The sequence below is a fragment of the Salmo salar genome, chromosome 28 (assembly GCF_965601325.2).
Source record: "Salmo salar chromosome 28, fSalSal1, whole genome shotgun sequence".
Taxonomy (NCBI): Eukaryota; Metazoa; Chordata; class Actinopteri; order Salmoniformes; family Salmonidae; genus Salmo; species Salmo salar.
The window spans coordinates 13,217,026-13,243,378 of record NC_138318.1 but is presented as its reverse complement, the minus strand read 5'-3'; the positions used below and the strand labels follow the sequence as shown (position 1 = coordinate 13,243,378).

At 42.5% G+C, this 26,353-nt stretch overlaps 1 protein-coding gene across 3 annotated transcripts in view; it reads right to left on the bottom strand.

The window, feature by feature from the left end:
• Positions 1–26,353, bottom strand: part of cacna1g (calcium voltage-gated channel subunit alpha1 G) — a 209,547-nt gene that overhangs the window by 157,784 nt on the left and 25,410 nt on the right. For all 3 annotated transcript variants that reach the window (XM_082970476.1, XM_045710396.2, XM_082970475.1), the window contains exons 4-7: positions 8,835–8,994; positions 5,924–6,218; positions 1,625–1,717; positions 40–940 (exon numbers count right to left, since the gene is read on the bottom strand). In XM_082970476.1, the coding sequence (XP_082826602.1) occupies positions 40–940; positions 1,625–1,717; positions 5,924–6,218; positions 8,835–8,994 (1,449 nt within the window). The remainder of the gene's footprint in view (positions 1–39; positions 941–1,624; positions 1,718–5,923; positions 6,219–8,834; positions 8,995–26,353) is intronic.

The following is a 26,353-nucleotide window of genomic DNA, read 5'->3' as shown; positions in this document are numbered from 1 at the left end:
TATCCCTCTCACATGGTTTGTGTGTGTTTTATGGTGTACCTGGCATGGGTGTGTGTGTGTCCACCAGACTCTGTGGTCCCCTCTCCAAGGTTAGTGGTGGTATATTGAGGTTGAGGTTTATATTACTGATGGTACTAGCTGTAACACTGCCACTTCTAGACTCCATTAGTGCCCTGGGCTGTAGCGTGGGGTAGTTCTTAGGTCCGGGGGCAGCAAAGGGCACAGAGTTCCTCTTCATAGCCCTGGACATGGGGATGGGTGCCAGGGAGAAGGGGCTAGGGGTAGGAGCGAGGGTAGTGGGGGTGGTGGGCTCCAGGTGGCAGTCTGTGTGGCACATGATGCCCAGCGCGGGATTGGCTGGTGACGCCGGGGTCGCCAAGTTCAGGTCAGAAGTCGATGGAGGAGGACCCAACATGAGCCGTCCAGCGCCACCGTTGTTGCTATGTGAACCCGTCTCCACGTCCGCCACTCCTCCCCCGACCCCCTCCACCCCCCTACCCCCTAGTCCCCCCCTCACACTCCCATTCACTAGGTGATAGTGATGATGATGATGGTGATGTTGGTGAACCAAGTGATGAACGGACATAGAACCTTTTCTAGAGACCACAGAACCCTGTCTGGAAGCCTTCCTCCTCCTTCTGTGGCTCCCCCTCTCTCGCTCCAGGGCAGGGGGAGAGGCTGCGATGTTCATCCCAGCACGGCGCATCACGGCCCGGCAGACATGGGCCACCTGCCTGCACCCCTTGCGGATGACGTGGACCAGGAGTTTGAGCAGCTCGTCGTAGCAGGAGCCCGGCTCGGAGAAGGAGGCCAGGGTACTAGCGTTGGACAGGAAACGGATGCGCTGTTCCTTCATCAGCTGGCTCTCCCTCTGCTTGGTCTCACTGAACTGGGTGGCGATGACGACCAGACACAGGTTGATCATGAAGAAAGAGCCAATCTGGAGAGGGGCAACCAGAAACACACACAGAGTTATTCTCTAGAAAGAGTTTTGCACACCTTTTTACCTTGTTTTTATCTGCACTGTTTGGCTTTCAATTACATTTTTTTGTGCAAATAAATAAACTAAACTAAACTAAACTAGAAAGAGTCAATCTGGAGAGGGACAACCAGAAACACAGACAGAGTTAGGATAGGGACAACCAGATACATAAAGAGTTAGAACTATCCAACCTGGTGAGGGACAACAAGAAACACAGAGAGTCTATACCCACACACTTTAGGGAGTTTTTCAACTACATATCCACTGTGAGTTTAACATACAAATAACAGACAGTCCCCCAGGTTAGCTAGTGGCTAGCCTCCCAGCCTCTGAGAAGAAGCTCCCCCAGCTCTGTGAATGTGTGCTTGAGGAGATAATACTCCTGTACTGTATCACCAGGCTGTGTACTGCTGAAGGGAGTTTCAGACTGAACAGATGTTGAGTGGTGTACTGAGACATGTTGTTTCTGGAGGCAGACTTCTCTTTACATAAGGGCCTGGGAGGGCATTCAGGAGTCAAGAGTTTGCTAAGAGCTTGAATAAAGTAGCTATGCCATGGCATTGAATTCTGCTACAGACACACACACAAAAAAACTATAGATGAATTATAACAATTATCTCTCCCCCTTAGTTGGTCACTTACGATGATGAGGAGGATGAAGTAGATGAAGTTGTAGAAGGAGTGAGAATCCATCACAAAGTACATGATGTCCACCCAGCCCTCCAGCGTGATCACCTATCAGCGCGAGAAGGAGAGAGAGAAAGAGAAGAGACAGAGAGAGACAGACACACAGAAAGACAGAGATATCACACAAACAAAGACCGTAGGTCAGACATTTTGACTTCAAACCCCTCCCTAGTGCACCATCCACATCACACCAACTACTGATCTCTCTCTCTCTCTCTCTCTCTCTCTACAACAGAACAGAGCGAGAACAGAGCCACTGAGAGTGAGTTAACACTAGATCTGCTAAAGCAGTCATTTTGACTGTTTATGATTCTTTGTAAAGTCATGCCCCCCTCTGTCCTTGACTTTTCCTAAATAAGTCCATTTCAAACACTGTCGGTGTTAGAATCTTAATATTTCGAACACAACTGGAGTTATAACCAGGTTTACGAGGGCATGTCATTTCCCCACGTTGCCCCTCCTTCTCCCAACAGTAGGACCTGCTCCACTCCTTCTTCCGACAGTTAAAAGTGCAGTGCCCAGCTGATAATCCCTCTGATAATTCCCTCGAAACTGAATGCCAAAACAACAGATTAAATCAATTCAATAAAGTATGATGGGGAGAAATGGGAGAATGGGTGAGATGATGAGCAACGGGAAGTGAACGACGCATAATTATGTAATCAGCAATTGTGAATGAAGAACAGGGCGGGACATCCTACTATATTGATTAGCATTCTAATTCTAATCTCTAAATGGTATGTATCCTACTGTATATCAGTCCACTGAATCCAAGCAGTTTTATCAGTCTACTCTGGCCTAGTTGGAGTCGGCTACACAGTCAGATCGTGTGTAATAGTACATGCTGAACGGCTTTCAATATCTGGGAAAACATCCGGGCGGCAGGTGAGCGCGTGTCGAAGAATGTGGTGATGATGATTGTGGAACCTTAAATTGGCAAGGGGAGAAATGCCTCCATGGATCATTTCCTCACTTCACTGTCATTGGCAGCCAAGTCGCTTGCCAAGAAAACAAGTCTGGCCGGCACCATGATCAAAGTGAGTTGGGAGCTCCTTCCTCTGCGCAAAATAAGGCACCTGCTCAACGGTGCTGAAGAATGACAAGACGACGGGGACACAATAAAGAGAGAACCGGAGACTATTACGCACTGAAACCAAACAAAGGTATGTCAAAGTGTGTCAAGCCAGTGAAAGTTATGAAGATTTATGTCAACTGTTAGGACAGGGAATAACAGCTGAATAAAATCGAACTGATGCCATTGCGTGAAGACGCACACAAGCACGAGCTGATAATAATTGACTATTTTTGACTGCTGTCATATCAACGCTTATATTCATTATAATGCTTTGTGCTGAGTTCCACTCTTTATCACTTGGCACTTATAATGATGTTTAGGCAAATGATGTTTTCATCATTTGACCGCGCATGTTGACCGTGCATCTTGGAGGTTGGGATATATATATATTTGTTGTTATACAAAGAAGCTGTTACCGTGTTCCAACACATATGCTTTCTGTTTCATAGTTGTAACAGTCACTCCATCAATAGATTTGATTGAACTCCTGAATTGTTTATTGTTGTTATTTCTACATATAGCCTAAACTGACACAAACAAATGAAAATGCTGTTGTGTTATTTGAAATAGAATTTTTCTAATGTTGTTCTAACGTTGCCTAAGGTCTTTATGAACACCACCAATGATGATTTTTGCGATAGCATACAGTATATGAGATGTATTCGTTACACTGTTAGAATGTTGCAGTCAGAATGACTGCTCATTAGCTTAAAGGGCGGTCCGTCGAGGCTAATAGCGGAAATCCTCAATCTTCTGACTCAGGAGTATGTCTGTAAAGTCTGTAAAGACACAACTATAACACAGGGACAAATTAAAACTCGAAAGAAGTCCCTGCGATGAATAGGCTGATAAGAGAGTGAATGGAAGAAATGATATTAATGAGCTTCACTCCACTTCCATCGCCATAGCGACCCCCTTAAATCTATTAATCCCTATTCCTTAGATACAGCAGCAGTACAACCAATTATGCTCTCGGTCTCTGTGTCCCATGCACCCTAATGGAACCTAACCCTGGGAAGGATACAGCTCAAGTTACATCAAAGTCTTAAGGAGGGATCAGTCAAGTGGTTAGTCAACTGTTTGGTGTACTTCAAAACAAAGAAAGAGATAAAAACACTTTGACGATGCTGCTTTAAAAGGTTATTTTGAACAAGATGCTGTACAGTGTAGCGTAAAACCAATTTCCAAAAGATCAGCTGTCTCTAACCCTGGTGCCAATAATTAAAGTACCACGACACTTTAAACTCGCAGGCTCTGAGTACGCAGCTGATTGCTAAGTTAGCATCAGACAGATGAGACAGTGATGCCAAATTCCTGAGACACTTCTGAAATACTGCCATCCTGGAACGTTAAATGCCTTGGATTTTATGGGTCAACAGTATTGACTGTGCTTGTGTGCATGTGGCTGCATGTACATACAGTTGAAGTCGGAAGTTGGATACACCTTAGCCAAATACATTTAAATTCAGTTTCTCACAATTCCTGACATTTAATCCTAGTAAAAATTCCCTGTCTTAGGTCAGTTAGGATCACCACTTTATTTTAAGAATGTGAAATGTCAGAATAATAGTAGAGAGAATGATTGATTTCAGCTTTTATTACTTTCATCACATTCCCAGTGGGTCAGAAGTTTACATACACTCAATTAGTATTTGGTAGCATTGCCTTTAGATTGTTTAACTTGGGTCAAACGTTTCGGGTAGCCTTCCACAAGCTTCCCGCAATAAGTTGGGTGAATTTTGTCCCATTCTTCCTGACAGAGCTGGTGTAACTGAGTCAGGTTTGTAGACTTCCTTGCTCGCACACACTTTTTCAGTTCTGCCCACAAATTCTCGATTGGATTGAGGTCAGGGCTTTGTGATGACCACTCCAATACCTTAACTTTGTTGTCCTTAAGCCATTTTGCCACAACTTTCGAAGTATGCTTGGGGTCATTGTCCATTTGGAAGACCCATTTGTGACCAAGCTTTAACTTCCTGACTGATGTCTTGAGATGTTGCTTCAATATATCCACATAATTTTCCAGCCTCATGATGCCATCTATTTTGTGAAGTGCACCAGTCCCTCTGCAGCAAAGCACCCCCACAACGTAATGCTGCCACCCCCCGTGCTTCACGGTTGGGATGGTGTTCTTCGGCTTGCAAGCCTCCCCCTTTTTCCTCCAAACATAACAATGGTCATTATAGCCAAACAGTTCTATTTTTGTTTCATCAGACCAGAGGCCATTTCTCCAAAAAGTATAATCTTTGTCCCCATGTGCAGTTGCAAACCGTAGTCTGGCTTTTTTATGGAGGTTTTGGAGCAGTGGCTTCTTCCTTGCTGAGCGGCCTTTCAGGTTATGTCGATATAGGACTCATTTTACTGTGGACATAGATACTTCTGTACCTGATTCCTCCAGCATCTTCACAAGGTCCTTTGCTGTTGTTCTGGGATTGATTTGCACTTTTCGCACCAAAGTACGTTCATCTCTAGGAGACAGAAAGCGTCTCCTTCCTGAGCGGTATGACGGCTGCGTGGTCCCATGGTGTTTATACTTACGTACTATTGTTTGTACAGATGAACGTGGTACCTTCAGGCGTTTGGAAATTGCTCCCAGGGATGAAGCAGACTTGTGGAGGTCTACCATTTTTTTCTGAGGTCTTGGCTGATTTATTTTGATTTTCCAATGATGTCAAGCAAAGAGGCACTGAGTTTGAAGGTAGGCCTTGAAATACATCCACAGGTACACCTCCAATTGACTCAAAAAGAAGCTTCTAAAGCCATGACATAATTTTCTGGAATTTTCCAAGTTGTTTAAAGGCACAGTGAACTTAGTGTATGTAAACTTCTGACCCACTGGAATTGTGACAGTGAATTATAAGTGAAATAATCTGTCTGTAAACAACTGTTGGAAAAATGACTTGTGTCATGCACGAAGTAGATGTCCTAACCGACTTGCCAAAACTATAGTTTGTTATCATTGAAATTTGTGGAGTAGTTAAAAAAATGAGTTTTAGTGACTCCAACCTAAGTGTATGTAAACCTCCAACTTCAACTGTACATGTAGCTGTGTTTCTGTGCATACAATTACATACAGTATGATGCCATTAAATTCGCTCTCTTCCAGCCATCATTGTGAGCCGTCCTCCCATCAGCAGCCTCCTCTGATGTACACATGCACGCCAATGCCATTTCCTCACCTGAAAGATGGCAATCCAGGCATAGCAGATGTTATCAAAGTTGATGGCCCCTTTGAAGGGGTTGACGTGTCCCGCCGAGCAGTTACTATAGTACTGGTTCCAGTTGATACAGGTGGTGTTGTCTGTGCTGTTGTAGGAGTTCATGTCCATCTGGCACTGGAGACCTCCCTCCTCATACAGGATGGGCACAGAGGAACACAGACGCATGCCATTCTCCCTGGGCATGGAGCAGATGAAGGGGTTCTCGTCATCGTTCTCCGTGTGGTAATAGTTCCCTAACTCGACGGACAGAGGACTGAAGAGAGAGGAGAGAGAGCGTTACAGTTAGGGTTCTAGTGGCTTTAGGCATGGAGAATATGAAGGGCTTCTGGTCATGGTTCTCTGTATGGTAGTAGTTCCCCAGCGCCACAGGTAGAGGACTAGAGTGAAGAGAGGAGAGAGGGGATAATAGCAAGGTTAGTGTAGCAGTTGGTGGAGTTCTTCCATCTAGGGTTTTCATCATTGTTCCCTACGCAATCTGTGCATTTACATATATATATATATATATATATATATTTATTTTTTTTACCTTTATTTAACTAGGCAAGTCAGTTAAGAACACATTTTTATTTACAATGACGGCCTACTCCGGCCAAACCCTAACCCGGATGACGCTGGGCCAATTGTGCGCCGCCCTATGCGACTCCCAATCACGGCCGGTTGTGATACAGCCTGGAAACGAACCAGTGTCTGTAGTGACGCCTCTAGCACTGAGATGCAGTGCCTTAGACGGCTGCACCACTCGGGAGTGCACGTGTACAGTATGTCCCTCGTCTGGGTGTCTGTGTTAACCACGGCTTAGCTCTAATGGCGCACATCTCCGTCAGAGGATAGATAATTGGTGCGTCTGTCAACACAGACTCTGCCTGGAGGCGATGTGACACGCTGGATCGGTGTGTGTGTGTACGTATGTGTGTGTGTGTGTGTGTGTGTGTGTGTGTGTGTGTGTGTGTGTGTGTGTGTGTGTGTGTGTGTGTGTGTGTGTGTGTGTGTGTGTTTTGATGCATTAGCCACACAAGTAGCTTCAATTACTTACTGGGCCAAATCCTCCCTCTAGTACTGCTATGGCAGTTCCAGTTATATATTTATATGCTAACACATATATATTTATTTAAGCTATTTAAGCTATTTCACACTTCAGGATGGAGTTATGCAACAGCTTCTGCTGGCGAGTCAATCTGTGTTGGAGGGGATTTAATCCTTGTATCCATCATGGAGTTTAATAGTGTGCAGTTACGTGGCTAATGCAATGGCAAAACTGTGGTAATTAAACTTATGATTAAAGATGTCTTTCCATTAAAGTTCCTCGCTGTTGCAGTCTGTTTTTATGGCTTTATCTACTATTATGAAATACAAAATGATGGAATGTAACATTTAAAGAGAACCTGAAATGTTTAGTCCAAATAGAATAGAATGAAAAGTCTTCACGAACCCATAATGTAGAAGGACATTTAGTGCCTTATGAGAAAATGTCATAAATCATAACTACCATAGTGGAAATGTCATCTAACATGTATTACTTATAGAGCCCGCTGCTGTCTAAGTGTATGGGCAGTAATGGTCTCTCTCTAATCTCACTAGTTACCCTCTCCTTCCCATTTATCACCTCTATATAATCATTGCTACTCGTTTTATAATACAGGAGTGATGACGCTGCTCAGGAAATGGCGGTGGTGGCCAGTATGTCTGACGGTACTATATTTCAAGGTCAAACTTTCCCTACCCCAAGGCATTTTTTACTCAAATACTTCTAGTAAATTGTACTCAAAGTCAATGAAAAGTAATTATTACTTAAAATATTTTTTGTGGTACTTACTCAAAACTAAATGAGAAGTCACACCCACTACATTTTTTAAAGATATGATAACAACTTAACTTTTTTCCCAGCATTCTCTACTGCAGGTTGATTTTTTGGAATTGTTTTTATTATCTGTGTTTTTGCATGTACATTGAGTGATTGATTGATTAAAATGTAGATACTACACAAAGATAAATAACAGTTTTGTAAACAAATCCAATCATAGAATTTTTGCACCCGTTACTGAAATAGTTGTTCCACTTTAAATGGCTTTGGTCATCTCCTCCCACTGTGCTTAATCCTGGCAGTTATTATGACTGCAGGTTGCGGCTGAATACAAATTTCAACTGTTGGATATTCTAACGCTGGCTAGATTCCAACAGGAATTAGACATCACTTTGCAAACTAGCATAATGTGATTTACAGTTACAGTTGCAAGATTCTGGTTAATTTCCCAGGTTTTCAGAACTCCTGGTTGGAAGATTACTGATCATTTTGGGAAAGTTTGTGGAATTCTGCAGCTAGACTTGTAGGCCTGATGTGGCCTGTAAACTATGAGTTTCAGGTCTATGTATAAGGCCTTATGTCATGGGTGGTAACTCTACAATTCAATCGAAGAGCCAAGGCACACTGGTAAATGATTGGATGCGTGGCTTAGTGGGGGAGTTACATTTTAGCATACCTTACTCCAAAAAACTGCATTTGTATTACTCATATGAAGGTCGTACTGCTCACTTCAGCTATTATACGTTTCTTAACTGAATTTTTGTGAGGTCATCGGTTTCCTCAAAATGTGTGTGCAGCTAGAACTTATCTGGTTTTACAGCGTATCAACATCCCACGTTCTGGAAACCAAGCAATCCTCATCAACAGCCTGCACACAGATTAAGTAACAGAGGCTCATTTACTGTAGAAAATAAACTCACCTCGTTTGCCTCAGACCTCATTACCATCTAACCAAACCCATTCAATTCTACCCTCTTCTTAACCCTAACCCCCCCACCATCACCACCACCACCACCACCACCACCACCACCACACACCCCGCGCGCGCACATACACAGTTCTACTCACAGTGAGAAGTTCTCAGGCAGGAAGCAGCGGTTCCTCAGTAGCCCTGCCCACAGCTGCACGCCCACGATGCCGAAGATGAAGAAGACAAAGAAACAGAGCAGCAGGACATTCCCCAGCATGGGCAGGGTGTCCAGTAGCAGGGTCACCAGGATACGCATACCTAAAACACACAAACACACAGACAAACAAACACACATGTTGTTTTTAATACCTTGTCAGACACATACGTATACAGATATCAACACGTGTCCGGTATCATACACATTCCCACACACACCAGTACACATACACATCTTTATATACAAGTGGAGGAAAATGGAATGGTTCAACTACAGTACACCACAAGCCCAGATGGTACATTGTAATAGTGACAACGCAGTATACCATTCCTGTCTCTGTGTGTCAGAGTACACTGTGCACGCCTGAGGAGGACAAGTTAGTAACTTCAGCAGCTCCTGTAACTGTAGTAAAGCGCCTCAGCTTTACACACAATCTCTTCAGCCTTCTCCTCACACTCCTGCCCACACACTCCCCAGGGCCTATCACTGTGTGACTTGCTCCTCTCTCCCTACTAACCAGACAGTGGTTAAATCAGGGTTATTGGCCATGGCCAATCTCTCTATGTTTCTTTGATGAGGCTGATTTGTCTGGGATTTTTTTCTCTCTCTCTCTCTCTCTCTCTCTCTCTCTCTCTCTCTCTCTCTCTCTCTCTCTCTCTCTCTCTCTCTCTCTCTCTCTCTCTCTCTCTCTCTCTCTCTCTCTCTCTCTCTCTCTCTCTCTCTCTCTCTCTCTCTCTCTCTCTCTCTCTCTCTCTCTCTCTCTCTCTCTCTCTCTCTCTCTCTCTCTCTCTCTCTCTCTCTCTCTCTCTCTCTCTCTCTCTCTCTCTCTCTCTCTCGGCATGGGAAACATATGTTTACATTGCCAAAGCAAGTTAAATAAATAATTACTAAAAGTGAAATGAACAGTAAACATTACACTCACAAAAGTTCCAAAAGAATGAAGACGTGTCTGTATACAGTGTTGTAATGATCTCCCTCCCTCCCTCCCTCCCTCCCTCCCTCCCTCTCCCATGGAGATCCTCTCTTGTTAAGCTCGCAGCAGAAACAGGTGACTCAGGCGTCAGTAATGAGAATCATTTTCCGATCAGGATTTCTCTGGGTAATTGGAGGAGCCGGGTTAATCCCTGTCTGCTCAATGACTACCACCACCACGGGGAGAACCAGCGAGAAATTAGTCGATTTTGGAAAGAAAGAGACAGAGCGAGGGAGGAAGAAGAGTGAGAAAGAGACAGAAAGTGGGAGAAGGAGAAAGAGAGAGGATGGAGAGTGGGAAAGATAGCGATAGAGAGACAGAGAGCAAAAGAGAAGGAGGAGAGAGAGCAAGAGAAATGTGCACATTTGAAAAGAAAATGGGTAGGGAGCAAAATAGGGAGAATGAAGAGAGCTCTCAGTAGAGATAAGAAGCGAGGGATGGTATCATCGGAGGAGAGAGAAGAGAAGTGAGCCACAATGAGAAGCATGTCTGGGTAGATAACAGGCGTGTCGACAGTTTGGGTTCACATCCAGCTGTATTGTGTCTCTCTATCTAGTCTCACAGTCATCAGCTTTTTACAGCTACGCTGCCTGATGGGGAACAGATACACAAGACACAAATCCAAGCCTAACACAGTAGTTGGGTCGTTCCACCAATTCGGTGCAGTTTGAGAAGTATAACTTGGTAAAAAAAAAACATTTGGTTTGACCTAATTTTAACATTCTGTCATAAAGAGCACATGTTCAAGAGGTTAAATAAATGTAAAAAAAGACTATAGTTAGTGCCTATTAAGTGCCAAATAAAGTCAATAAATCAGCATTTTGACATCTGTGCACTCTCTGTGACTTTTAGGAAGATTTTAAACCACAACCCCAAAAAATAATCCACGTTTTCACCATCATTGTAAAGCCCTAGTTATTTTGTTGCTTTGACAAAGCTATTTCTGAAGATGATTATTTATTTCATGTGATTAGTGATTCATTGAAGTCTGTCCCTCATTTTAAAGTCAACCCTGTTACAGGAATTGAAGTCTCTTTTTAATATGGTTGAACTATTCCTTATTAAAAATGTATTTCAAAAGAAACATTGAACATCTAATAGTCAAATTATAGTGTAAAAGCAGGTGAGCTGGTTCTATAATCTTTTTTGTCATTGTCTGGTGTTTTGTGGTGAAAAACTGAGTGGTCTAGCATAACACATCAACCCTGTGAAATTGTTGAAATATTTTAACATTTAAAAAAAGAAATTGTCCCTCCCTGTTGCAAACAACAAGCTTCCATTCCCCCGTCACAGATGGATTCATGGCTGATTCAACTAGCAATTACCAGGTGGAGGGCCGTTCAGGGGAATTTTTCCCAAATATGATACATTTCCACTTCCCACTTGGTTCCGAACAAACCATAAGACTGCTAACCATCCACTGTAGAGCAGTATAGCATAACTCTGGTTGCGTGTTATATACAACAAGGTTGCATTTTCAATCCCAGTGATGGACACAATTGTTATTATTATTATGTTTAAAAAAAAATGTATTACCCTATCACAAACCTTAACCCTTACCTTAACCATTCGGAATGAGTACCTAAATGTAATATTTTAACCCTATCCAAAAGCTTAACCCTTAACCTTCTAAATTTGACGTTTGGAGCAACTTCAAAATTTGAAGTTTGGACAAATGGAATGATCCTGAGCAGTTTGGAGCAACATCCAAATGTAACATTTGGAGAAATTTGGAAAAATGTCTTAATTCTGCAGTGACACTGTGAGAGCTTGTTGCTATAATAAAGAGCACTTCATTTAATATAACAGGCTTTTGAAATGCAATATTGGTGCACAATTCCTACTTAAAATATTAATGGGATGCAAAAAAACACTTTTTCGTGGAGCAACTCGGGTAGCTGAGATGTTAAGCTACAAGTTATAAAATATTATTTTATACCACAGGGAGATATTCTACAGAGTAAATAAATGCCGACTCACACTTAGATTAAATGGAAAAGGAAGGGCACATTTTTTATTTAACTAGGCAAGTCAGTTAACTTCACTAGGGTAGGGGGCAGCATTCGGAATTTTGGATGAAAAGTGTGCCCAAAGTAAACTGCCTTCTACTCAGGATATGGATATGCATATAAGTTGTAGATTTGGATAGAAAACACTCTATATTTTCCAAAACTGTTAAAATAATGTCTGTGAGTATAACAGAACTGATATGGCAGGCAAAAACCTGAGGAAAATCCATCCAGGTAGTACTATTATAGGACCCAGTTCACGATCTCTATTGCTTCTTCTACATGTGGCCAGTCTTTAGGCATTGTCTCAGGCTTTTACTCTGACAAATGAGGGAGATACAGCACTTTCAATGAGAGGACAGTGGAAATTTCCAGACATGAGGCCAGTCTTTAGGCATTGTTTCAGGCTTTTACTCTGAAAAATGAGGGAGATACAGCACTTTCAATGAGAGGACAGTGGACATTTCCAGACATGAAGCCAGTCTTTAGGCATTGTTTCAGGCTTTTACTCTGAAAAATGAGGGAGATACAGCACTTTCAATGAGAGGACAGTGGAAATTTCCAGACATGAGTCTATTGATAAAGCTTTGGTCCGGATGAAATATTATTGATTATTTATGACAAAAACAACCTGAGGATTGATTTTAAACATCATTTGACATGTTTCTACGAACTTTAATTGTAAAAAACGTACCCGATTTAATCTGGTTACTACTCCTGCCCAGAAACTAGAATATGCATATAAATCTGTTGCATCTCTATCGAAAATACAGCATCTGTGCTGTAATGTGACACTTTCTAAGGCTTCCATTGGCTCTCTAAAGCAGCCAGAAAGTGGAATGGGGTGTCTGCTGTCTCTGGGTGAAGAACAGCAGGAGAATTTGTAAGTGGTCAGCCTGGGGACAGTGACACTGGAGATGCGCGGTCACGAGACTACTCAATTGTTTTCTTTCAGCCTTTGAATGAATACAACGTTGCCCGGTTGGAATATTATCGCTATTTTACGAGAAAAATAGCATAAAACTGATTTTAAACAGCGTTTGACATGCTTCGAAGTACCGTAATGGAATATTTTGAATTTTTTTGTCACGAAATGCGCTCACGCGTCACCCTTCGGATAGTGACCTGAACGCACAAACAAAACGGAGCTATTTGAATATAACTATGGATTATTTGGAACCAAAACAACATTTGTTGTTGAAGTAGAAGTCGTGGGAGTGCATTCTGACGAAGAACAGCAAAGGTAATCCAATTTTTCTAATAGTAATTCTGAGTTTAGGTTGTACCAAACTTGGTGGGTGTCAAAATAGCTAGCCGTGATGGCCGAGCTATGTACTCAGAATATTGCAAAATGTGCTTTCGCCGAAAAGCTATTTTAAAATCTGACACCGCGATTGCATAAAGGACTTCTGTATCTATAATTCTTAAAATAATTGTTATGTATTTTGTGAATGTTTATCATGAGTAATTTAGTAAATTCACCGGAAGTTTTCGGTGGGTATGCTAGTTCTGAACATCACATGCTAATGTAAAAAGCTGGTTTTTGATATAAATATGAACTCGATTGAACAAAACATGCATGTATTGTATAACATAATGTCCTAGGAGTGTCATTTGATGAAGATCATCAAAGGTTAGTGCTGCATTTAGCTGTGGTTTGGGTTTATGTGACATATATGCTTGCTTGAAAAATGGCTGTGTGATTATTTGTGTCTATGTACTCTCCTAACACAATCTAATGTTTTGCTTTCATTGTAAAGCCTTTTTGAAATCGGACAATGTGGTTAGATTAACGAGAGTCTTATCTTTAAAATGGTGTAAAATAGTTGATTGTTTGAGAAAATGTAATTGTGGTATTTTAGTTGGTTTTGTATTTCGCACTGTGCGATGCCATTGGCTGTTGGCTAGGGGTTCCGCAGGCGGAACGGGGTTCCGCTAGCGGAACGTCTGTCCTCAACAGGTTAAACCCATGTATAACACTTGTATGTTTCATGAATTTTTATAATGAGTATTTCTGTTTTTGAATTTGGCGCTCTGGACGCTAGCGTCCCACACCCCCTAGAGAGGTTAAGAACAAATTCTTATTTTTATTTAACCTTGATTTAACTAGGCAAGTCAGTTAAAACCTCTTTGGGCTAGGTGGGACTCTGCAGTCCCACCTGGCCAACATCCGGTGAAATTGCAGAGCGTGAAATTCAAAATACAAAATTCGTAATATTAAGCATTCATGAAAATACAAGTGTCATACATTATTTAAAAGCTTAACTTCTTGTTAATCCAGCATTTGTGTCAGATTTCAAAAAGGCTTTACAGCGAAAGCACACCATGCAATTATCTGAGGACAGCGCCCTGCGTACAAAAGCATTGCATACATTTTCCAACCAAGCAGAGGCATCACGAAAGTCAGAAATAAATCACTTACCTTTGAAGATCTTCCTCTGTTTGCAATCCAAAGGGTCCCAGCTACATCACAAATGGTCCTTTTGTTCAATAAAGTCCATCTTTATATCCCAATAAAATCAGTTTAGTTGGCGAGCTTGAATCAGTAATCCACTTGTTTCCCTTGTTCAAAATGCATACAAATGAATCCCGAAAGTTACCAATAAACTTCGTCCAAACTAGTCAAACAACGTTTCTAATCAATCCCAACCAAATGTGATAGAGCCTGGATTCGAACCAGGGACCGTAGTGACGCCTCTTGCACTGGGATGTAGTGCCTTAGGCCACTGCGCCACTCGAGAGCAATGACAGCCTACCCCGGCCAAACCCTAACCCGGACGATGCTGAGCAAATTGTGAGCTGCCCTATGGGACTCCCAATCACGGCCAGTTGTGATACAGCCTGGAATCAATCCAGGGTTTGTAGTGACACCTCTAGCACTGAGATGTAGTGCCTTAGGCCGCTGCGCCACTCGGGAGCCTAAAAAATGTATGCACTTATTGGGTGCATTATGTATACATTATTCTAGTCTGTACTTATACTAAGGTCTAAAAAATCCAGTATGTATGTTGTGTATTTTGTTAGTGCGTGCTCTACATTATCCCCTTCTGATAATCACCATGAACTCTCCAGGAAACAGCATTCAGCAGGATTCAGTTTGTTCAACACTCCCTGACGAGAGACACTTTCTGCACATTACAGCAATTTCTCTTTCTCTCTCTCCATCTCTATCTCCATCTCTCTCTGTCTTTCGTTCAATTTCTCTTTCTCTCTCTGGTCATTAATGAGTAAAACAGCAATGCAAAGCAATGTAACACACACATACACATTAACGAGTCAACTCCAAATCAGCGCAGGGACCTTATACTGCAGTGTGCTGAGCTATGGGAGAATGATGCTTAGCTCTGCCTGTCACAGAGTTTAGGATTACTGTCTTATAGTCGCATTAAACATAGAGGCTCACTCCAATACAAGACATGGGCTTAGTCCCAATAGTGTAACTTTGCTTCCTTTTACTTGAAAATGAAGGGCTTTATAGGAAACTGTGCCCTAACCTTCGGAACAAATGGCTACTGTGGCCAAATTCGTTTCTCTGGTGTGTGGTTATGCTAATGACATACAGCAGCTTATTGTTGAGCCAACATGGATCATAGGGGATCCCCAGGTTACTAAATCGATGCATGAAACCAAATTTTAAAAAGCTGGACAAGCTGGAAATTGTGAATAATGGAACAAGCTGGCATTTCAACAGGATCTCACGGTTTGACTTCAGTATTCAACGTTTGTCCGGGGGAGATAAACATAACATTTCAACGGTTAAGTTTAGGCATTAATTCTGAATGGGTTAAGGTTTAGGATAGGGTTACAACAGAAACAACTTAATGATTAAGTTTAGGCATTAGTTCCGAATGGTTAAGGTAAGGGTTAAGATTTGGGATAGGGTAAAAAAAAATTAAGTACTGCCTAGCACTGGGACTGAACATGTGACCCTCGGAACCAGAACTCCGGGATAGGTTTACAACTGAAACAATTTGACGGTTAAGTTTAGGGATTAATTTCCAAATGGTTCAGGTAAGGGTTAAGGTTTGGTATAAGGCTAAAACAAAACAAATTAAATAAAGGCCTAGCACTGGGATTGAACACACAACACTTGGAGCTGGAGCTCACGCCTTACACCCATCTGCCATCCTCATCCACCGCACCCTAGCAAGCCTACTTGATGGTAATAGCGCTCACCGTTGCCGCTAGTGGACAGTTTTTAAGGCATTTCCCAAAGTCCTGTGGACCTGGGCGAACGTTGAATATCGCCTTGGATCTCAAGTGACCTGGCTGGGCATATATCCTGCATATAATTGATTCATTCCTTTTGAGGTATGTCTTTTTCCCTTTCCTTTTTTCTCACACACACAAACACCTCTCCCCATCCCCTGACAACCACACACTCTCCCTTTCTCCACAACCTAAACATAATCCATCTGATTGACATTTTGTCTTGTATATTAACCGTCTCTCTCCTCCTCTGTCTTTGTGTGCTTTCCAGTTACGTGCTGGGCGGCCATTTCATTTCAACATGGCTGCCAGGAAACTGACTGTGATGGGATCCCATCTGCTTACAGGCACATCGAATCTCTCCTGTCCTCTCGGCTGAGGCCAGCCCTGGCACTGGCAGCACTGTGTGTCTACGTAACTCTACTGATGGAGTTTCAAAAGAGGAAGTTGGAACACACCCGCGTCCCTCTGTAGCCTAATCCGTAGGCAATAGCCCTTGACAAAGGGTCTAAGCCCAAAGTGCTGGACAGTGTTGTTTTGATTAGGGAGGAAACAAAGGGGCTAAGATGGGTGTACAGCAGAGCTAGCATTAATTAACATACAGTAACTGAATCTCCCTAAGGTAAAACTAGTGTGTTGCTTTGTAAATATTTTATGAGATTGTTACATGAAATGCTACACTGGCAGAACATGCTGTAATATAACAATAGGGATACCTAGTCAGTTGCACAACTGAGATAATAATGGCGCTGGAGGAGATGGCTGCTGTTTTACGGGCTCCTAACCAACTGTGCTATTTTGTTAATTTTTTCGCGTTATTTGTAAGTTTTTTTGGCGTATCTTGTACATGATGTTGCTGCTACCGTCTCTTATGACTGAAAATAACTTCTGGACATCAGAACAGCGATTACTCACCTCGCACTGGACAAAGATGTTTTCTTTAACGAGTCCGACACAAAGGATATACTGCTTTCTCGGTGCTTTCTCGGGAACGGGCCCAAATCCCAGTCATGTGCGTGAAGAAAAGATGGAGACAAAAGGGGCGGAGGTCAGGCTGCCTTCTGAGAATTCGTAGGCGAATGAGTAAACCTCCACCACCATCCGTTTTATTGGCCAACGTGCAATCATTGGAAAACTAAATCGATGATATACGATCAAGACTATCCTACCAACGGGACATTAAAAACTGTAATAACTTATGTTTCACCGAGTCGTGGCTGAACGACGACACCGGCTGGCGGGATTTTCCGTGCATCGGCAGGACAGAAAAGCTACGTCTGGTAAGACGATGGGCAGGGGTGTGTGTCTATTTTTCAATAACAGCTGAGCGGCGATGTCTAATATTAAAGAAGTCTCGAGGTATTGCTCGCCTGAGGTAGAGTACCTTATGATAAGCTGTAGACCACGCTATTTACTAAGGGAGTACTCATTTATATTATTCGTAGCCATCTATATACCATCACAAACCAATGTTGGCACTAAGAACGCACTCAACCAGCTGTATAAGGTCATAAGCAAACAAGAAAAATGCTCATCCAGAAACGGCGCTCCTAGTGGCCCGGGGACTATAATGCAGGCAAACTTAAATCAGTTTTACCTAATTTCTACCTGCATGTGCAACCAGAGGAAAAGAAACTCTCGACCACCTTTACTCCACACACAGAGGCATACAAAGCTCTACCTCACCCTCCATTTGGCACATCTGACCATAATTCTATCCTCCTGATTCCTGCTTACAAGAAAAACCTAAAGCAGAAAGTACCAGTGACTCACTCAATACGGAAGTGGTCAGATCACACGGATGCTACGCTACAGGACTGTTTTGCTAGCACGGACTGGAATATGATCCATGATTTATCCAATGGCATTGAGGAGTATACCACCTCAGTCATCGGCTTCAATAAGTGCATCAACAATGTCGTCCCCACAGTGACCGTACATACATAGCCCAACCAGAAACCATGGATTACAGGCAACATCCGCATCGAGCTAAAGGCTAGAGCTGCCACTTTCAAGGAGCGGGACACTAATCTGGACACATATAAGAAATCCCGCTACGCCCTCAGACGAACCATCAAACAGGCAAAGCGTCATTACAGGTTAAGATTGAATCCTACTACACTGGCTCTGACGCTCGTCGGATGTGGCAGAGCTTGAAAACTATTACGGACAACAAAGGGAAACCCAGCCGCGAGCTTCCCAGTGACGCAAGCCTACCAGATGAGCTAAATGCCTTTTATGCTCGCTTCAAGGCAAGCAACACTGAAGCATGCATAAGAGCACCAGCTGTTCCAGAAAACTGTGTGATAATGCTCTTGGTAGCCGATGTGAGCAAGACCTTTAACCTGTTAGGGCTAGGGGGCAGTATTTACACGGCCGGATAAAAAACGTACCCGATTTAATCTGGTTATTACTACTGCCCAGAAACTAGAATATGCATATAGTTATTGGCTTTGGATAGAAAACACCCTAACGTTTCTAAAACTGTTTGAATGGTGTCTGTGAGTATAACAGAACTCATATGGCAGGCAGAAACCTGAGAAGATTCTGTACAGGAAGTGCCCTCTCTGACCATTCCTTGGGCTTCTTGACTCTTTTTATTGAAAACTTAGGATCTTTGCTGTAACGTGACACTTCCTACGGCTCCCATAGGCTCTCAGAACCCGGGAAAAAGCTGAATGATGTCGAGGCAGCCCCTGGCTGAAAAACATTAGCGCCTCTGGTAAGTGGTCTATCAGAGGACAATGAGACTGAGGCGCGTGCACGAGGCGACCCCATGTTTTTATTTTCTCTCTCTTTGTACTAAAACACAGATTCCCGGTCGGAATATTATCGCTTTTTTACGAGAAAAATAGAATAAAAATTGATTTTAAACAGCGGTTGACATGCTTCGAAGTACGGTAATGGAATATTTAGAATTTTTTTGTCACGAAACGCGTCGGGCTCGTCACCCTTCTTTACACTTCAGATAGTGTCTTGAACGCACAAACAAAACAGAGGATATTTGAACATAACTATGGATTATTTTGAACCAAACCAACATTTGTTATTGAAGTAGAAGTCCTGGGAGTGCATTCTGACGAAGAACAGCAAAGGTAATAACATTTTTCTTATAGTAAATCTGACTTTGGTGAGTGCCAAACTTGGTGGGTGTCTAAATAGCTAGCCCTGTGATGCCGGGCTATCTACTTAGAATATTGCAAAATGTGCTTTCACCGAAAAGCTATTTTAAAATCGGACATAGCGAGTGCATAGAGGAGTTCTGTATCTATAATTCTTAAAATAATTGTTATGTTTTTTGTGAACGTTTATCGTGAGTAATTTAGTAAATTCACCGGAAGTTTGCGGGGGGTATGCTAGTTCTGAACGTCACATGCTAATGTAAAAAACTGGTTTTTGATATAAATATGAACTTGATTGAACAAAACATGCATGTATTGTATAACATAATGTCCTAGGTGTGTCATCTGATGAAGATCATCAAAGGTTAGTGCTGCATTTAGCTGTGGTTTGGGTTTATGTGACATTATATGCTAGCTTGAAAAATGGGTGTCTAATTATTTCTGTCTGGGTACTCTGATGACATAATCTAATGTTTTGCTTTCGTTGTAAAGCCTTTTTGAAATCGGACAGTGTGGTTAGATTAATGAGAGTCTTGTTTTTAAAATGGTGTAAAATAGTCATGTTTGAGAAATTGAAGTAATAGCATTTCTAAGGTATTTGAATAACGCGCCACAGGATTCCATTGGCTGTTACGTAGGTGGGACGATTTCGTCCCACCTTCCCTAGAGAGGTTAAACAGGTAGACATTCACAAAGCCGCGGGGCCAGATGAATTACCAGGACATGAACTCAAAGCATGCGTGGACCAACTAGCAAGTGTCTTCACTGACAATTTCAACCTCGCCCTGAATGAGTCTGTAATATCTACATGTTTCAAGAAGACCGCCATAGTCCCTGTGCCCAAGGAAGTGAAGGTTACCTGCCTAAATTACTACCGCCCGTAGCACTCACGTTGGTATCCATGAAGTGATTGAAAGGCTGGTCATGGCTCACATCAGCAGCATCCTCCCGGATACGCTAGACCCACTCAGATTTGGATACCGCCCCAACAGATTCACAGATGATGCAATCTCAATCACACTCCACACTGCCCTTTCCCATCTGGACAATAGGAACACCTATGTGAGAATGTTGTTCATTGACTACAGCTCAGCTTTCAACACCATAGTGCCCACAAAGCTCATCACTAAGCTAAGGACACTGGGACTAAACACCTCCCTCTGCAACTGGATCCTGGACTTCTTGACGGGCCGCCCCCAGGTGGTAAGGGTAAGCAACAACACATCTGCCACGCTGATCCTCAAGACTGGGGCGCCTCAGGGGTGCGTGTTTAGTCCCCTCCTGTACTCCCTGTTCACCCACGACTGCATGGCCAAACACTCCAACACCATTATTAGGTTTGCTGACGACAAAACAGTGGTAGGCCTGATTACCGACAACGATGAGTGTGGTGCCAGGAGAACAACCTCTCCCTCAGTGTGAGCAAGACAAAGGAGATGATCGTGGACTATAGGAAAAGGTGGGCCAAACAGGCCCCCATTAACATCGACGAGAGTTTCAAGTTCCTTGACGAACTCCAAGACAGTCGTGAAGAGGGCACGACAACACCCCAACCACACCCTCAGCCATGCGCACTCACGTGAGAGGTAGCTCAGTTCCATTGCATTTCTGAAGACAAAGGATTTCTCCGGTTGAAACGTTATTGTGGATTTATGATAAAAACATCCTAAAGATTGATTCTATGCATCATTTGACATGTTTCTACGAACTGTAATTACATTTTTTGAGTTTTCGTCTGACCTGTGCGTCGTGAATTTGGATTTGTGAACTGAAGGCGTGAACAAAAAGGAGGTATTTGGACATAAAGGATGGACTTTATCGAACAAAACAAACATTTATTGTGGAACGGGGATTCCTGGGAGTGCATTCTGATGAAGATCATCAAAGGTAAGTGAATATTTATAATGCTATTTCTGACTTTTGTTGACTCCAACATGGCGGATATATTGTATGGCATGTTTTTGTGTCTGAGCGCCGTACTCAGATTATTGCTTTTTCGGTAAAGCTTTTTTGAAATCTGACACAGAGGTTGCATTAAGGAGAAGTTTATCTAAAGTTCCATGTATAACACTTGTATTTTCATGAACATTTATGATGAGTTTTTCTGTAAATTGATGTGGCTCTCTGCAAAATCCCCGGATGTTTTGGAGGCAAAACATTACTGAACAATGTAAACTGAGACTTTTGGATATAAATATGAACTTTATTGAACAAAACATACATGCATTGTGTTTCATGTAGTCCTATGAGTGTCATCTGATGAAGATCCTCAAAGGTTAGTGATTCATTTTATCTCTATTACTCCTCTCTTTGGCTGGAAAATGGCTGTGTTTTTTGTGTATAGGCGCTGACCTAACATAATCATGTGGTTTGCTCTCGCCGTAAAGCCTTTTTGAAATCAGACACTGTGGCTGGATTAACAAGAAGTAAAGCTTTAAAATGGTGTATAATATATGTATGTTTGAGGACTTTTAATTATGAGATTTTTGTTGTTTTGAATTTGGCGCCCTGCACTTTCACTGGCTGTTGTCATATCGATCCCGCTAACGGGATTCAAGCCATAAGATTAACTGACTTACCTAGTTAAAATTAAAAAATAAGTTCTACAGCTGCACCATTGAAAGCATCCTGACCGGGTGCATCACTGCCTGGTATGGCAACTGCTCAGCATCTGACCGTAAGGCACTACAGAGGGTAGTGCGTACGGCCAAGTACATCACTGTGACCAAGCTTCCTACCATCCAGGACCTATATACTAGGCGGTGTCAGAGGAAAGCCCCAAAAATTGTCAAAGTCTCCAATCACCCAAGTCATAGACTGTTAACTCTGCTACTGCACGGCAAGTGGTGCCAGAGCACCAAGTCTAGGACCAAAAGGCTCCTTAACAGCTCTACCCCCAAGCCGTAAGACTGCTGAACAATTAATCAAATGGCCACCCAGACTATTTACATTGACACCCCCCCCCCCCCCCCCCCATTTGTTTTTACACTGCTGCTACTCGCTGTTTATTATCTATGTATAGTCACTTTACCCCTACCTACATGTACAAATTACCTCGACTAACCTGTACCAACGCACATTGAATCGGTACCAGTACCCTCTGTATATTGCCTTGTTATTCTTATTTTATTGTGTTACTTTTTATTATTTTTTACGTTAGTTTATTTGGTAAATATTTTCTTAACTCTTTCTTGAACTTCATTGTTGGTTAAAGGCTTGTAAGTAAGCATTTCACGGTAAGATCTACACCTGTTGTATTCGACGCATGTGACAAATAAAGTTTGATTTGATTTGAATGCATTCAACCAAAATGTGTCTTCCACATTTAACCCAACCACTCTGAATCAAAACGGTGCGGTTGGCTGCTTTAATCGACGCCATCGGTGCCTGGGAGGCAGTTGTTGGGGGTTAACTGCCTTGCTCAAGAGAAGAACAGCAGATTTTTCCAGGATTTCGAACCAGCAAACTTTCAGTTTCTGGCCCAATGCTCTTAAACGTTAGGCTACTTGCCTACTTTAATGGATAGAATGATTTTACCCAAGGGAGATCACTAACAAGGCGATGCCTTCACCAATGTCACCACTCCACGACTCTATGTCCTCCCTTGGTTGGCTATAGTACAGCATCCCTCCTGACACCAGATATTATCCCATCTAACCAAGAACATCCCCAGGACATTATTGCACAATGTTTCCTGACGGTTCTAATAAGGTTATGATCCAACATCACCGTCATAAAGTTCAACATTATCCATCCTCCTCCTACTCCTACAAAATGTGATACCTTTCCAGCTCAATTGAAAGTCAAAAGATGACTTGTTCATGCTATATTGTATTCCAGAGATGTAAAGGCCTCTGGGATTGTTTGTGTCCTCTGGGTCCTCCGAGCTGTCTCCAGATTCCACACTCAGACAATAGAAGCATTCGGAAGCCAAGAGGTGACTACGTCCTTTCTAAAGCTCCTATGACCTACACTATCTCCAATACCTCCTTATAAAGGCATACACAGGAAGTACCCACTAAAACCCCATTGACCTCCACTATTTCCTCAATACACCTTCTATGGGTTCAGGAAATACTAGCGGCTAGGACATCGTCAGAACGTGTTTACTGTAATTATGTTTATCTAAGGCTGAGTAAAAAACAAACAGGAAGGAACATCCAGCAGAGGAAAGGAGAGGTAGGTCAACACTTTGGGCTTATCACTGGTGAAGTACAAAACAGTGTGAACCTCAGCACAGCTCAAACATGAGGCCTAACAAGGCATGGAGAACACAATGAAACGTTCTTGCTAATGCCAAGTCGATAACAATGTGAGTGTGTGGGGGGTTAGGGGTATGTGTATGTGTATGTGTGTGTGTGTGTGTGTGTGTGTGTGTGTGTGTACATCCATGTGCGCTGGTGTGCGTGTGTGTGAGCAAGCATCTTGTTAATGCCAATTCGATAACAGTGTAGGGAAACGGCATAGCTTAACAATGAAAGTCACTGATAGGCCTATTCCAGAGCAGATCTCATTACAAAGACTACGAAGGGAGCAGTGGAGCAATGTGTCTGTGATAATCACTTCTAATCACGTATGTTGCAGAACATGCCTATCAATCATGGTACTCTCTTTTGGATGGTGCTTACTTATGGACATAACATGCAATTTAGTTTCTCTATAGGCAGAAGCTTGTTTATGGTCATGTTCTTCATCATTTATGCTGTTCTCTCGTTCCCTCCGTCCCTCCTCTCTCTTCCCTCTTGATCACTCTCTCCCTTTCATCCTCTCGCTCTCTATTTTGCCATTCACTCACAACACCCCAATTACCACCAGAGTTCCAGCAAAAATTACCTTTCAGTCACACACCCCCACACAGGCACACACACACACACACACACACACACACACCAACAGCACATCACCTGTTACCTGTCACCATAAGTGAACTCTAAAGCATGACTGGACAGGCTTCCAATCAACCTCTAACTGACCTCAACACACTTCCCCTCACTGCGGAGAGAGAATGACAGTGACTCACTCATGAATTGAAAGTGACGGGGGACATTGCTAGGTTTGTGTGTGCGTGTGTGTGTGAGCGTGCGCGCGCGTGTGTGTGCATACCTGCATACATGTGCGCGTGAGTGTGTGTACGTGTGTACATGCGTCCTCATGGACCACTGCAGCCAATGACAGCCCTCTAACTACCCCTGGTGTGAGTACAGGACGTGAGTGTAATAGCCAATCAGAGGGCGGCGTAGGAGCCTTGATTGGTGTCAGCGGCGGGATCTGGTCTAAGAGTGAGGGAATGTATCTCTAATCTCTCTGACAGGCCTGCCATGTCCCACCATCAATCATACTACCATAACTGGACATGAGTGTTCATTAGGACCTGGGAGCAGGGTGTGTGTGTGTGTGTGTGTGTGTGTGTGTGTGTGTGTGTGTGTGTGTGTGTGTGTGTGTGTGTGTGTGTGTGTGTGTGTGTGTGTGTGTGTATGTATGTGTGTGTGTGTGTGTGCTGTCTCTGTCAGCGTCTGCCCAGAAGACTGGACTGCAGTACAGGAATGTACGTATGTATGTATGTGTGTGTTTCGGTGCGTGCGTGTGTGCATGCAGACCAGTCTTCTGAACAGTCTTCTGAGCAGACAGACAGCCATCTTCTCCTAGCAACCAATTCCATGAGCAGCAATACTTAAGAAGAGCTCCTCCTTAAATTGTTATTTTTTGTTCAATTATTTTATTATATGTGAACAGTTGAGTTATTTTAGTGCCTTGGTGTGTTCTGCACATGTAGAGGAATTGAAAGATACTTTTCTTTTGAGGAAATATTTTGGAGAGATTTTGATAGATTGATTTCCCTCATTCATCAGGCTCATCTGCTGAATCATCAGGCAACACAAAGAAGGAATGGGATTGGGGGACTATCATCCCAACAAGGACAAAAATAAGAATTAGGACCTGGATAAACAAACATGAAACCAAGAGAGGGAGAAAGAGGAAGGATTTCTAATGGGTTTCTGGAGGACAGTCCAGGCCTTGAAAGTGAACCAAGCAATCACACGAAGTAACAAACAAGCTAAAGAGCACTTGGTAAGAAGGTTGGAACATCCTGAAGTATCTTAAATTACGTGTAATGTGTTGTTTCATTGAAAAACACCATCACACCTCCTCTTCCATGCTTCACGGTGGGAACCACACATGCTGAGATCATCCGTTCACCTACTCTGCGTCTCACAAAGACAGCGGTTGGAAATAAATATCTCTAATTTAGAATCATCAGAATAAAGGATAGATTTCCACCGGACTAATTTCCATTGCTCGTGTTTCTTGGCCCAAGCAAGTCACTTCTTCTTATTGGTGTCCTTTAGTAGTGGTTTCTTTGCAGCAATTCGACCATGAAGGCCTGATTCACGCAGTCTCCTCTGAACAGTTGATGTTGAGATGTGTGTTACTTGAATTCTGCGATGCATTTATTTGGGCTGCAATATCTGAGGCTGGTAACTGTAATGAACTTATCCTCTGCAGCAGAGGTAACTCTGGGTCTTCCATTCCTGTGGTGGTCCTCATGAGAGCCAGTTTCATCATAGTGCTAGATGCTTTTTCCGACTTGACTGACCTTCATGTCTAAAAGTAATAACAGACTGTCATTTCTCTTTGCTTATTTGAGCTGTTCTTGCCATAACACAGACTTGGTCTTTTACCAAATAAGGCTATCTTCTGTATACCACCCCTACCTTGTTACAACACAACTGATTGGCTCAAATTAACTTTTAACAAGGCACACCTGTTATTGAAATGGATTCCAGGTGACTACCTGAAGCTGGTTGAGAGAATGCCAAGAGTGTGCAAAGCTGTCATCAAGGAAAAAGGTGGCTACTTTGAAGAATCTCAAATATAAAATATATCTTGATTTGTTTAACACTTTTTTGGTTACTACATGATTCCATATGTGTTATTTCATAGTTTTGATGTCTTCACTATTATTCTACAATGTAGAAAATAGTAAAAATAAAGAAAAGTCCTGGAATGAGTAGGTGTCCAAACTTTCACTGGTACTGTGTGTATATATATATATATATATATATATATATATATATATATATATATATATATATATATATATATATATATATATATATATATATATATATATATATATATATATATA